The following is a 14,592-nucleotide window of genomic DNA, read 5'->3' on the forward strand; positions in this document are numbered from 1 at the left end:
GGGATAATCAGCTGATTCAAAAAATCAGGTGTTTGCATTAACCGAGAAGAAAATGGCGACTCTATCGTAAACCGGATTCAAACCCAGCACCTCCGGGTTGAGAGTCCTCGGCCACAGATTTAGAGGTCATTAACCCTTTTTGGAGACCAAGGAACAAGTTGTCCCTCCTCATTTCTACACAATTCCATATGTCCCTTTCTTCAGCTCTGAGGAGGGATAAGGTAGCCATTTTGAGCCCCCACCTCCTTCGACGTAGGTACGTCAATAACAGAAACAAAACTCACACTTTGGGAAAACAGTAACAGACTCTCCATGTTATCTTACGAGCACAGAGGACGGGATAGGATGGGTGACATAAATATGACAGGGCTACTAATCTAGGTATTGTGTCTGACAGGTCTCTTGATTTTTTTTTCTTTTTTTTTAGGAGAAATGGCATCAATATTTTTCTTCTAAACATTGACAATATACATTGTGATTGTGAATATGTAAAAGTTGTTTGTTTGCTTTTTTTTCTATTTGTTTTTGAAAGTCAAATTGGACCTTCACAAAGTTCGAGAGTTATACATGCAGATGTTAACAATAATATTATTTTTTAATACATTAGGTAACATCTGTTCTTTGTGTGCCAGGCTAGTTAGCTTGGAGGGTAGCGCGTCTGCCTTGTAAGCGCTAAGTCGCGGGTTCGATTCCCGCCGGGGCGAACTTTATCCTCAACAGATGATGTTTTTCCTTGAAACGGCTTTGTTTCTCCTATCCTGTCCTTCTTCTCGCTTCGTTTTCAGTACCATAAGACCTTTGCAGTTACATTCCCTCTATCAAACATTAATGGGGCACGGTTGGTCCAGTGGTAACGCGCTTGCTTGTCATGCAGAAGGTCCCGGGTTCGAATCCCACCATCGACAAAAAATTGTACTTAACTTTATCCTAAACAGATGATGTTTTTCCTTGAAACGGCTTTGTTTCTCCTATCCTGTCCTCCTTCTCGCTTCGTTTTCAGTACCATAAGACCTTGGCAGTTACATTCCCTCTATCAAACATCTCTTTTACTTTCCTTATCCTATAGGAAGGAAAGTAATGTGTAATCGACAAAATTTTCGATGGTCAGTTTTTTTCCCTTCTTTAAACTTTATCCTAAACAGATGATGTTTTTCCTTGAAACGGCTTTGTTTCTCCTATCCTGTCCTCCTTCTCGCTTCGTTTTCAGTACCATAAGACCTTGGCAGTTACATTCCCTCTATCAAACATCTCTTTTACTTTCCTTATCCTATAGGAAGGAAAGTAATGTGTAATCGACAAAATTTTCGATGGTCAGTTTTTTTCCCTTCTTTAACACATCTGTCTCATGTATTCCAGATTTCAAGCTAGGAGATGTCGACTTGCCTAGTGATTCGGACTTTGACCTTCTTTTCCCTTCTGTAACACATCTGTCTCATGTATTCCAGATTTCAAGCTAGGAGATGTCGACTTGCCTAGTGATTCGGACTTTGACCTTCTGGACTTTGAAGATTTCCTCGGGTTCCAGCGACGTGAAAGATTAGACGTGAAGAAACCGGGTCCGGGGTTCACTGTCAACAGTTTTGCTTTCCAGAAGGTAAGTTCAATATTTGAAGACATTCCGTTTGTTCAATATTTGAAGACATTCCGTTTGTTCAATATTTGTAACCCCAGTGGTGTTGTAATGATCGGTAGACATCGTGATAAAATTTAGCTAGGTACAATAAGTGGGGAATGCATTCTTGCTTTTTTTTAGAGAGAGGTCTAATAGAGAGAACTGTAACTGCTAGTAGGGTCTTATCACCCCGAAATCGAAATGAGAAGAAAGACAGGTTAGGAGAAAGCCAGCCGTTCCGAGAACGAACATTATCCGTTCAGGGTGTAGTAGGTACTTATTCTTTGTCAGTAGGTAATTATTCTGTACCGTTTTGTTTCAGCCTGATAACTCCAAAAAGAACAGATATGTGAACGCTCTTCCTTACGATCATGCCCGAGTTATTCTCAATGAATTAGCCAATGTCTCCAACTCTGACTATATCAGGTCGTGTGAAGTTAATGTGAGGAGGAATGTATCTTGTCGCCGATTCGAAGTTGAAACTCTCTTCACTAAAGACCTTAGCAGGCCTTAGTGACCCCCTATGGAACAAACAAAGCTTGCCACAATTTTTGGTGTTTTGTCATCTGTAGAATATTTTCAGATAATGTATTCTATTTTATACATATACCCAATGTTGATGTTGTGTTCTTTTTAGGAGTGAAGAGCCAGCATTGTCTAACATGGACATTTCTACCGGACATATGGTGTTGGTAAGTTTTTAAATTTATCAAGGTCAAATATTTAGCTCCCTAAACCCATTGAATTTGCATGAGATTTGGCTGAAATCTAAAGGCCTGAACTTAACGAACTCTTTTTGCGTTAAATAGCGGCCGAACCGCACATTTCTCGAGGTCCGGCCCGCGAACACTTTTGATCATCATAAATATTATTGAAGTTGTCTGCAAAATTTGAGCGACCTGTGGCTTAAAGTCGTGAGAAGCGCTAGTTCTTTTTGAGCTTTTTCCCTATATAGCCCTCATTAGTGGAACTTTGGTCCGGAATGACGGCCGAACCGTACCTTCTGGAAAGGGGGCCCAAGGATACTTTTGATCTACATAATTTATCAAATCTCTGTGCCAAGTTCGAGCGACTTTGACTGAAATCTAAAGGCCAGAGCATTGCGAACTCTTTTTGGCTTTTTCAAAGATTTTTTGAGCTTTTTTTCATAGCTGGGATTTGAACCCACACCCTCCTGCTAACCATTCGTCTTTTGTTTCAGTCCTACATGGAGGATCATCTGAAGAATAAGGACAGGCTGGATACAGAATGGACTGCGCTGTGTGCTTATGAGGCGGAACCTTGCTCAGTGGCTATTGCACAGCTGGTAAGTCACTGGGTAGTAATTTAGTGAATTAGTCCTTACCTATTAGCTACTCACTAAAGTACATAACAAAAGTAACTCACATCCATTCAGTTTGCAAATTAACTGGGACTCGAACCATTAACCCCAGTGGTGTTGTAGTGATCGGTAGACATCGTGATAAAATTTAGCTGGGTGCAATAAGTGGGGAATGCATTCTTGCTTTTTTTTAGAGAGAGGTCTAATAGAGAGAACTGTAATTGCTAGTAGGGTCTTAACTGCTAGTAATAAGTGGGGAAAGCATTCTTGCTCTTTTTAGAGAGAGGTCTAATAGAGAGAACTGTAACTGCTAGTAGGGTCTTATCATTCCGAAATCGAAATGAGAAGAAAGACAGGTTAGGAAAAAGCCAGCATTATCGAGAACGAACATTATCCGTTCAGGGTGTAGTAGGTACTTATTCTTTGTCAGTAGGTAATTATTCTGTGCCATTTTGTTTCAGCCTGATAACTCCAAGAAGAACAGATATGTGAACGCTCTTCCTTACGATCATGCCCGAGTTATTCTCAATGAATTAGCCAATGTCTCCAACTCTGACTATATCAATGCATCCACCATAGTAAGTTTTCTATTACCAATATGTATAGGGAACCTATACATACAAGGTTATGAGAATGTAGGTATTACAATCAGTTCAATTTTTCAGAATCGGGAAATGGTTGGAAATATCCGGTTTATCGTCCCCTGATTCCACAAAAGTGTGTTTAGACAAGCTTCGAACCACAGACCGCCCTGTTACAAATACAATGACTTAGCCAACTGCACAAAATGAGAGTGATACAGTGTAATTATTTCCTCTTGTACTGACACTAGATTTTCAAATTTATCTCTTAGTTCTTGAGTCCTTTTACTCAAGGTCTTATCTATTTTTACAATGTATGGGTATACACTATACAGTATCATAATTGGTTCCCTTTTTTCACTTTCCCAGACGGATCATGACCCAAGGAACCCCGCCTACATCGCACTTTTATTATTTTCCACAAGATCGGCCATGCCTTTTCCACAAGTTTGGCCATGCCTCGGGATGAACTAGCGGGATTCAGCTAGTATATGTATAAGATCTTGGTTAGACTGCGGGAGTAAAGGTGTTTTAGTCCAATGCCAGCATGTTATATTCTATTCTATTTTCTTTTTTCAGAGGCGATGTCTCACGCTTCACGAAACAAGTTGAAGGAAAGGAACTTCCAGCTACCCCTGGACAAGAAGGATATAGCCCCACTGGACGAGCTAGAACGAATAGACACGAACATGGCATTCGTGGAGGTGGCACAGAAGTAAGTTTTGCTCTGGAAGCTCTTCATGTCCTCGCCTGGTAATTGAGGGCTCGAGGGTTCAAACCTCAGTCCAGGGGGTTCATTCTCAATATTCTTTGAGAATATAACAAAAGTTAAAAGAATTAAGTCCGAATATGGGTCGAGCTTGATTTTTTTTCCTTTACTGTCGGCCAGACTCAGAAAATTTGGATCATTTTTGGATTTGTCCTGGTGAAACTTGGTGTAACTAATGAGCGTTTTCTTTTTTATAGGTTCCGAATATCAGAATTGAACTGTTTGAAAAAGAAGATTGCAGATCTCCTGAGTATTCCTCTGGATGTCCTGCAGGAAAAGTATATTAAAAGGTAAATGTATCTTTACTCGTACTCTAGTTTTAGATAGAGATAATGATTATAATAATGAGTTTCTTGAGTGGTTATATTCATGTACAAAATACAAAAATTTCGCAGGTGTTATGAAGCACTGTATTCTGTTATATCGTCGTCCCAAACACGAAGTGGCGTAAGTACGAAAATAACATTTTTCAGGAGGGCCGGAATAAGCTTTTAAAGTTTTTAAATTTATTTTTTGAGCCCTTTCTACTGCACAATCTTCATAAAGTACATGTTTACCTATTCGTTAAAACATTTTTAAAGCATGCTATGTATGTTTTTCCAGCAGATTTTTTCCAATACACATGATAACTCAAAATTGTGACTTTTACACTTACGCCTCTTCGTTTTCGGACCGACGATATGTTTGGCTGTCATGTTATAAAAGTACTACCGTCTTGTTATACAGGTATGGTATTGCCGTTCTATGTTAGAGGTACGTTCTAACTCCATTTGTATTCTGTTCCACAGGTACATCTAGTCAGTGAACACATCTGGTGTGACGATTATCTGGTGTTTTTACACTTACGCCTCTTCGTTTTTGGGCCGACGATATGTTTGGCTGTCATGTTATAAAAGTACTACCGTCTTGTTATACAGGTATGGTATTACCGTTCTCTGTTAGAGGTACGTTCTAACTGCCTTTGTATTCTGTTCCACAGGTACATCTAGTCAGTGAACACATCTGGTGTGACGATTATCTGGTGCGAAGTTTCTACCTGAAGAACTTGCAATCATTACATGAAAGTAAAATCAAAAAAATAAATCAAGAATAATAATAAACTGAATATTAAACAAATGAGGTAGGTACCTACATAGGTACTGATTTTCTCTAATCACTAGGGGCTAAAAAATTCCCGGAGGGACGGACCCTGCTTGTTTTCGCCTATACTGGTAGGCCAGACTGAAAATTTGGAGCACCCCCCCTGGAGCACGGCCCTGGTCGCTGGTCGCTTGTGCTCTTTCAACCATCATATTTATACTGGGGCAGTGTGGGGCCAACCTCGTCGGAGGGGAGGGGGGAGTTTTTGAGCATCGTGTTTAACGATCTTCATTATTTTGTGGCGTGGAGTGGAGGGTGGAGGGAAAATTTGAATTTTTGACGAAAAAAGTGCATGTGATAAAGTGCGGGTTTGTAATTTAGTAATGAAAACGAAAACTTAATTAGGTATTTCTCTAAAGTAATAGGTAGGTATCTAATGTTTTGGCAGTTTTGGTACTTGTGCAGAAGTCACGTCCGTGGAATATTGCTACCAAAGGAATTGGCACAAACGAGCAGTGACCAGTGTTATTATGGGGTTAGGTTAAATACAAAAAGGAGCTTTTCTTTTCCAAGGACGTGACTTCTGCATAATGCCTTCAAGAGTGGATCTCAATCAGCCCTGGGTAAGTAATAATCTAATGGCAAAACTTGTGACTTGTGAGTTTTAAAATGATAAGAAGAAAAGGACAAAAACTACTTCCTTTGATCAACATGAGGTAGATCAACAGGTTGGTAAGTTGGTATCTTACTGAACTCCACCTTCTTTCTTTCCCAGTTCCTCCCATTTTTACAATGCCTTCTTATCAAAGCAATGTAGGGAAGTCTTACAAGACAAAAGATAAAACATTAAAAAGACAAAGGAATTATCTAGGATTGCAGTAGAAGGGGCCCAAGAATCTGAATAGTGACTTACAGGGGAGGGGGGGGGGATTCCAATCCCCATCACTACATTTTTACTCGTACTCTAGTTTTAGATAGAGATAATGATTATAATAATGAGTTTCTTGAGTGGTTATATTCATGTACAAAATACAAAAATTACAAAGGGCGAAGTTACAAAAATTACAAAGGGTAGATCTCTACCAGGGTAAGCCCCACTATTCAACTCTGAGATATTTACTTTCTGCATTTAATAGTTATAGCTACTCTGCTACCTACACTTAATCCTTGCTAGAAATAAATAAATATTTTATTATTTGCAGGGAGGAAGACAGAACGATTGTATTCAAAGTAGATCGAGGTCGAAATCCGAGGAGATTTAACGCTTCTGAAGTTGCCAGACAGCTGGGTAAGTATTTCCCCTTTTTTCCTGAACAAAGAAGAGGCCAGATTAGGAGAAAACCAGCGTTCGCCCTGAGGGGAAATCAAACCCACGATCTACTGGTTACAAGACATGCGCGCTGGGCTGACTAAAAAAGGCTCCAATAATCCTGGGACAAATTTTTGACTAATGAAAATTTTGCTCTCTTTTGTACAGATAAAATCAAGGATCAAGTGAAGAAGGATTGTAAAGTGGAAATCTTGAGTACCGGCATTGGAGACGAGGTATGTATTTACTTATTGATTTTTTCCAAACCCTTCTTAGGCAACATTCGTTAATGGATAGGCATTATAAGAAGAAAAAACTCTTCTTCACTGATCGGTATTCAATTCGCATTATCTAGGGTAGGTAGAATAGGTGTATTTCCTTCTATCATTTGTTGAATTATTTTATTGTCTCTCTACAACCTCCATTAACCAATTGAATATCTAATGGTCTTTTTTTTCTCAGAGTCAAATCCCCATCAAGCTGGATCTGAAACATGAGACGGATCATGAACTGTTTGTTGCCACACTCATTATGTGTGGAGTATTCGCGGCACTAATATCCGCAGGTAAGAGATATTTGAAGCCCATCATCGACGAAAAAAAATTGCACTCATTTCGATTGCAAATATTAAATTTCAACGGGTTACTTTCTGTGCCCTAAATCACCAAAGTATGGAAAAGTATCTTACAAGTGTAATAGCCAATGGAAAAGCAGAATTTTGAATTTGGACGAATCATGTCAAAATATGGAATTGTAAATACTTTTCCATACTTTGGTGATTTAGGGCACTGGTGTTCTTGTGTTGATCCAGCAGGTAAATGGGAAATATTGTGTCTCTCATCGCCCACCTGATGAGGGACATACTACAGGATGGGCATGCTACGCCATGGGGGATCTTTATCCTAAACAAACAAGGTTCGTTCTCGAAACAACTGGCTTTCTCCTATCCTGTCCACGGTCTTTCTTTTCTCTTCGATTTCGGTACGATAAGGGACAAGACCTTTATCTTGACCTTCTCTCTCTTTGATTTCGGCACGATAAGACCTCTGCTGTAACAGCTTCCTCCTCTATTAATCACTCCCCCCCTTTTTTAGGCGCTTTAACTATGTGTTACATGTCGTTCGCGTTATTAATCTCTTTAAAAAAAGCTACTTTCTACTTCTCACCAACTCCATATCTCCATGACTTCAGGTGCCGCATATTACATGGTTCGTCGCAATTCGGTTAGCCGGAAGAAGTTGCACTCTATCTCCTCCCAAGGTACAGAACCTAGTAAGGACTATCAGGACCTGTGCAGAGCGCGTATGGCCACCAAAGCGTCCCAGGAGAATGTTGTGCCCAGTGTGCGGGTGTCCAAACTGTCCCAGGAGTCGGACAGTCCCAGTTCGAGATCCAGCACCTCCTCCTGGTGAGTGGAAAAGAAACGATCGCCCATCTGATGAGGGAGATACTGCGGGATGGGCATGCTACGACACAGACCACATGCGTCTAATGTAGCAGTTGTTTCATTGCTATGAAATAAAAACGGCGGTACCTTAGGAAGTAGGAAGAAGAACACCGGTAACTTATACTCTTCACAGTATAAGTTACTGGTGATCTTTTCAAGACGAATCAGTTTGTAGGTATAGTTTTCTAGTCTTCGACACTTTCTAAGTGCAGTTTCCGTTCCTTCTCTCCCTAGTGACGGCATAGGACGCACAGGCACCTACTGTCTCCTGGACATGGTACTCAACCGAATGGCCAAGGGAGCCAAAGAGATCGACATTGCAGCCACTCTGGAACACATTCGAGATCAGAGAGGAGGCGCTGTGGCTACCAAACAACAATTCCAGTTTGTTCTTCAAGCAGTAGCTGAAGAAGTACAAGCGATCCTCCGCGTCCTACCCCAACAGCAAGCGAGTGCTCCGCCCCTGGTGTCCCCCATTCTCCCCCTGCAGCCGCCCCTGACCCCACAACCTGTGTCGAGCATTGCTCAGACTACCCCTACAGTAACTACTACCCAGTCCCTACCCCAACCCAAGTCCGAAACGCAACAACCTCCGAATTAAAACCCTCCCCACTTCTCTTCTCTCGTGATTTGGGCAAGTACGTAGTGCTTAGAGGTCCTCAGCTTCGGGAGCTAAAAGTTTGATACTTATCCGTGTCCAAATGAATTCAGCATGTGAACCTCCAGAATTCTGCGACTACTACGGCTGCGGGGCTGCACTAATAGAGGTCACTTTAAGTGCAGGTTCAAAGTTTGATGGAGCTGCGGTTTCTTTTTGTTTGGACAAATATATCTGCAACTAGCAAGCCGTCTGGACAAAGGGGTTTGAAGCTTAAAAAAGTGTTTTGGAGATTACTTTCTTTTTGAAATACAGGCTACCTTCTTATTAGCACTCTTCAAAGGAAGATGTTTGATACCGTAAAATTTTAAAATAGAGGTTACCTTCTGAGTTAGCACAAATATTACTATTACTCTAGGCTAGAATACTGGGAATGAGGAAAACCAAGTGGCGATGAAGGAAGTGAAGGAGGAAAAGAGGAACAAATGTAGTGAAGGACTTGAGGAATAGAGGAAAAATTCAAGAGAAGAAGGAGGACTTCAGGGATAGAGGGAAACTAGAGAGAGAAGTAGAATAAAAGGATCGGAGAAAGAAATAAAGGAACAAAAATACAAGAGGAAAACATGATGAAAAGCGAGACATTGGGAGTATAGAGACTTTGAGAGACATTGGTAATTTGGTACATTACTGTAATCATAGTCAATTTTTCTTTTCCCTCCTTTTTCTTGCTTGTGTTTTAGGGCATTATTTATATTGCTCAAAACCTTTCCGAATCGGAGTATAAGGACCTCTTTTGCATTGCGTACTTTGCATGAGTTATGATGAAAAGTGAGACATTGAGAGTATAGTTCTAGATACTTTGAGAGACATTGGTAATTTGGTACATTACTTACTGTAATCATAGTCAATTTTTCTTTTCCCTATTGTGTTTTAGGGCATTATTTATATTGCTCAAAACCTTTCCGAATCGGAGTATAAGGACCTCTTTTGCATTGCGTACTTTGCATGAGTTAATTACCCCCTTACCCTAACTATTATTATACCATCCTCCTTCCTTTTATGTTCGGTGTATTTTCTCTTGATTTAAGGTCATGAAATGACGTATTTATTTATTTAAAAATAAAATATAAACCTCTATTTATTCCACTTAACCTCTTATACTCGTATTATCTATTATATTTATATATAAAAAAAATATTTATTTATTCAATATAATATATTATTGAGGTTATGAGAATGTAGGTATTGCAATCGGTTCAATTTTTCAGAATCGGGAAATGGTTGGAAATATCCGGTTTATCGTCCCCTTATTCCACAAAAGTGTGTTTAGACAAGCTTCGAACCACAGACCGCCCTGTTACAAATACAATGACTTAGCCAACTGCACAAAATGAGAGTGATACAGTGTAATTATTTCCTCTTATACTGACACTAGATTTTCGAATTTATCTCTTAGATTTTGAGTCCCTTTACCCCAGAGTGTGCTCAAGATGTTATCTATTTTTACAATGTATGGGTATACAGTATCATAATCGGTTCCCTTTTTTATTCACTTTCCCAGACGGATCATGACCCCAGGAACCCCGCCTACATCGCCACCCAAGGACCCCTTGCTAGTACTGCAGCTGATATGTGGCAGATGGTTTGGGAGCAAGGTTGTGTTGTCATAGTAATCCTCACGCGACTCACGGAGAACGACCAATCACCTTGTAAACTACGTAAATTTGAACATTTATAATGGAGGATAAAAATGATAAAATAATGTTTCGAAAATTTATTTTTGTTACTGATTAGTTCAAAGGTTTTATTTTTACTACTCAACATTTATTACACATCCTTCAAACATTATTGCACGATATTATCTAAACTAAACATACGTAGCGTATTTTTACCTACTTTTATGTCATCAAAATCAAATGCACTTCTTCTAAGCTATAAAAGAGAGCAGAAATAGATATTTTCACTGGAAAGTGACAAGTACTGTTTGTAGAAGAGTTCATTCGAAGATTACATTCGTGAATATTTTTAAAATCCTATTAAAATCAATTATTACTTATTATTTGGTTGTTGTGTTTTCTTTCCTTCTTTATTTTATGTTTGAAAAACGAACAATATTAATTTTTAAAATCCTATTAAAATCAATTATTACTTATTATTTGGTTGTTGTGTTTTCTTTCCTTCTTTATTTTATGTTTGAAAAACGAACGTCGGTCGAACCAAGATGAGGGCCCTATTTCTAGAAGGTACCGTTCGATCGTTATTCATGTACAAAGTTCCACTTTTTAGGGAGACATACGGAGAAAAGCTGAAAAGGAGTTCCCACGACTTCACCTTTAGCCACAGTTAATTTATTGGTCGAAAATTTCAGAGATTCGGCCGTTACTCAGGACCAAAGATTTGCTATTTGGGACTCAATTTGGAAAAAGCTCAAAATGAGTTTGTTCGCGGGTTTAGAATTTTACCTTTCACCTCAGGTCGCTCACAAGGTTGTATTTAGAGGGTGGCCCGAGGAGGCCCAGGCCTCCCCCCCTCGAGCTTCATTTTTTAGTCCGTCCTTCCTTTATTATTACAACAGTAATAAAAAGGTATAAGGGACGGACTATTGTATTCGCTTCGGTGTCGTCTGTGTGTGTCAGTCTGTCAGTCTGTCTGTTCCCATAGAAGGACTTATCCAAACCTGGTCTACCTATATATCAAATTAAAGGCCTTTTTACCAGGATCACGAAAATGGTGGTGCAAATTTTGTCCAGAAAACCATAAAGCCAAAAAACCAAGAAAAGGAAATTAGCAGTCGGGTTTTCCTCTGTTCTACATTCTACCATTGTACTGGTTTACCTAACTACGTACCTACTATACTTACTTATGAATAACACAGTGATTTTCATTCCAAGTATTCCTATTCCTATGCTATGTAGGTATACTTTGGTAGGTAGGTACTTACCTATTTATTTCTGAAAACGATGTGATGAGCATATACCTACCTACGTGCATAATTACTGCATAATATACATTCGTTTGATCTGCTCTTTTAGGAACAAAGTCAAAAGAGGTCTCAAATTCAAAAATTGCACTTTTTCACCCACTCTTTCTCTCCCTCCTTTCTCTTTCTCTCCCTCCCTCGTAGATAGATTATTAGAAGCTTAAACCCATCCTTTAGGGTACTCTCTCCTTCTCTTTTTCTCTCTCCCTTCTTCCCTCTCCCTCCCCTCAGACTTCAGAGTCTTCTTCCTGTATAGCCAGCCTAGCCGTGCGAGCCTTTAGCTTCTCTTTGATAACGCCACTTACGCCTCGTATGTTTAGGAGAAGATAAATAATAGTTCTCATTACGAAAACCATTACACAAGTACAGCTCATTTCTGGCCGGTGCTTATGAAATAAATTACCTCCATTACGGCCAAAAAGCCAAGCCCCAGACCCCCTCTTCTTAGCCTTCCCCTGTCCCCCTTCTCACCCCCATTATTTAATTCGGGGCATTTTCTTCATAGACCTTTCTTATAACGACTTTGTCCCGCCTTAACATTTCTCCTCAGTCCAACAATGAGTGGCGAACATGGAGGCTAAAATTAACTTGGAATGACTGGAATCTGGAATGTGAAATCCCCAGTTAATTCGGGGCATTTTCTTCACAGACCTTTCTTATAATGACTTTGTCCCGCCTTAGCATTTCTCCTCAGTCCAACAATGAGTGGCGAACATGGAGGCTAAAATTAACTTGGAATGACTGGAATCTGATTGCCTAGATCTCGTGGCCACTTAGGTTAAGCTACGCCGAGTGTTTAGCTGATTGGTGGAAGTTGATAAGGTGTAATACTGTATTAGCTATAAGCCCTTGCAGGTAACTGCTGGAATGTGATTGCCTAGATCTCGTGGCCACATAGGTTAAGCTACGCCGAGTGTTTAGCTGATTGGTGGAAGTTGATAAGGTGTAATACTGTATTAGCTATAATCCCTTGTAGGTAACTGATAGATACATAGATAATTGACTCCAATTACAGGGTAGGTAAATGTTACAAATAATATGGGAATTACCGCGGAATGACTGCTTAAGCACAGGGTTTAACCCTTTACTTAAGCAGTCTTGGTGGTTAAATCCTTATGAGACTTCTTAATGGTGTCTTAACTTTATACCTACTCTTTTGTTCTGCACTTATTAAAGTCTTACCCAGTTTAACCTTCAGAATACACCACTGACCCCAACTTTAAATTGTTTAAACTTTAGAGGGAGTTTCTAATCGAAAGCTCTTTTATTCTTATTATTCCCCTCCTCCTCCCTCTTTCTCCTCCCATTATCCTTCTTCTTTACCTCACCTTCTTCAATCCCTTCTCTACCTCTTCTCCTTTCCTCTCCCCTTCGTTTTATTCCTTCTTGTTCTTATTTTTTCTCCTCCTGCTCTTCTTCTAGTCCTCTTCCTTCTCTCCCACTATGGTCCTAATTATTTTCCGAATTCCCCACTCTCTCCCCCTGATCTGTTTTCAATTTAATGGCTTATCGGCTCTCGGCTCTCGGAATATTTACTTGTAATTTTCATTTATCTTTTATTGAAAGGAGAATACCCACCCCTCCCCTCCCATCAAAGTTATCTTACTGATCACCATCTCTCTCTTTCTCTTTTATTATTATTTTAGGTTTTGGTTAAATGAGTTGAGGCGCTCTGTCAATGTTGGTGAATTCAGCGGGTTTGTATTTGGAACCGTTGCGTTGCACGTTCTGTGTACCATGCTACACTGATTGATTTCGAGAACGAACCTTCTCCTGATTAAGATAAAATTCGGCTTGAGCGGGAACCCAACCTACGACCTAACGCTTAAAATACGAGGCAGGCGCGCTACCTTCCAAGCTGACTTTCAGTTGGTCAGACAATCCCATCACATGTCAAAATGATTTTCAATTCAAGTTGACTTTTTTCCTCTCTCAAAATATAAACACAAAAGTCAAACATGCTATCTCTCTCCCTTCCCCCCTTCCTCTCTTTCTCCTCCCCCTCCCTCTCTCTCTCTTTTCTTCTCTCTCTCTCCCTTCCTACTCATCTCCCTCCCTTTCGCTCCCCCTCTCTCTCAGATAAATATTAAAGAGGAATGAAAACCTACACATAACCAACAGCCATTTCAGCAGGAAACATTTATAAATCTAATTAAGTAGGTAGGTCACATTAACCATTTAAAATCCTCACTTGACAGTGATAAGTGGTTAGTGATTCAAAAGATTTAATTTTTCAGTCACTTCACATATGCAGTTTTAACGTATGTCACTTAAGTGTGAAGTGATTTCACTTTACAGTCACATGTAGTCACTTCATTTCACAGTTGCATTCTGAAATGTGAAGTACTTTTTAATACCTCTCGAATTTCGAAGCTTGAAACAGACCTACACTGAGTACACTGGTATGGTAAAATATAGGTACTTAACTACCCTAAAGAATGCGGAATTTCATTTTCCACTGAAATCATTTGAATTAATCAATTCCAATGAAAAACAGGTCCAATAATTCACTATTATTCGCAGTTGTACAATTGTATTATTTTATCTAGAAAGAAAAACCTACGTATACTTAAATATAAAGGAAACATCTAGGATTGCAGTAGAAGGGGCCCAAGAATCTGAATAGTGACTTACAGGGGAGGGGGGGGTTAGCTTGTAGTACATCACTACATTTAGGAACAAAAACAAGCCCAAGCTTGGGGCCCTCTGGCTCCCCCTAAATATGGTATATCAGAGTTGAATGGTAGTGCCCTTGGTAATAATTTTGTCTTTTGAAATTTCTTGTACTTTGTACTCTTTTTTAACCAATTAAGAGCCAAAAAAGAGCTAGGGAGAGAAAGCAGTTGACATGTGATCATTTTCATCCACAGGTTGTGTTTTTTTTTGTGCCCAGAG

The 14,592-nt window shown here is 39.7% G+C and overlaps 1 protein-coding gene across 1 annotated transcript in view; it reads left to right on the forward strand.

The window, feature by feature from the left end:
• The window catches only part of LOC103508611, a 32,035-nt gene extending 22,690 nt beyond the window's left edge, over positions 1-9,345 (forward strand). Inside the window, 13 exon segments of the mRNA XM_026823174.1 lie at positions 1,446-1,594; positions 1,935-2,054; positions 2,242-2,304; positions 2,814-2,918; positions 3,395-3,511; positions 3,884-3,916; positions 4,096-4,229; positions 4,481-4,573; positions 4,679-4,730; positions 5,072-5,113; positions 5,263-5,347; positions 6,103-6,137; positions 8,226-9,345. Of these exon segments, the coding sequence (XP_026678975.1) occupies positions 1,446-1,594; positions 1,935-2,054; positions 2,242-2,304; positions 2,814-2,918; positions 3,395-3,511; positions 3,884-3,916; positions 4,096-4,229; positions 4,481-4,573; positions 4,679-4,730; positions 5,072-5,113; positions 5,263-5,347; positions 6,103-6,137; positions 8,226-8,720 (1,523 nt within the window). The 3' untranslated portion in view covers positions 8,721-9,345.
• The last annotated feature ends 5,247 nt before the right edge of the window (positions 9,346-14,592 follow it).

This window comes from Diaphorina citri, unplaced genomic scaffold, assembly GCF_000475195.1.
Source record: "Diaphorina citri unplaced genomic scaffold, Diaci psyllid genome assembly version 1.1 scaffold415, whole genome shotgun sequence".
NCBI classification, from domain to species: domain Eukaryota; kingdom Metazoa; phylum Arthropoda; class Insecta; order Hemiptera; family Psyllidae; genus Diaphorina; species Diaphorina citri.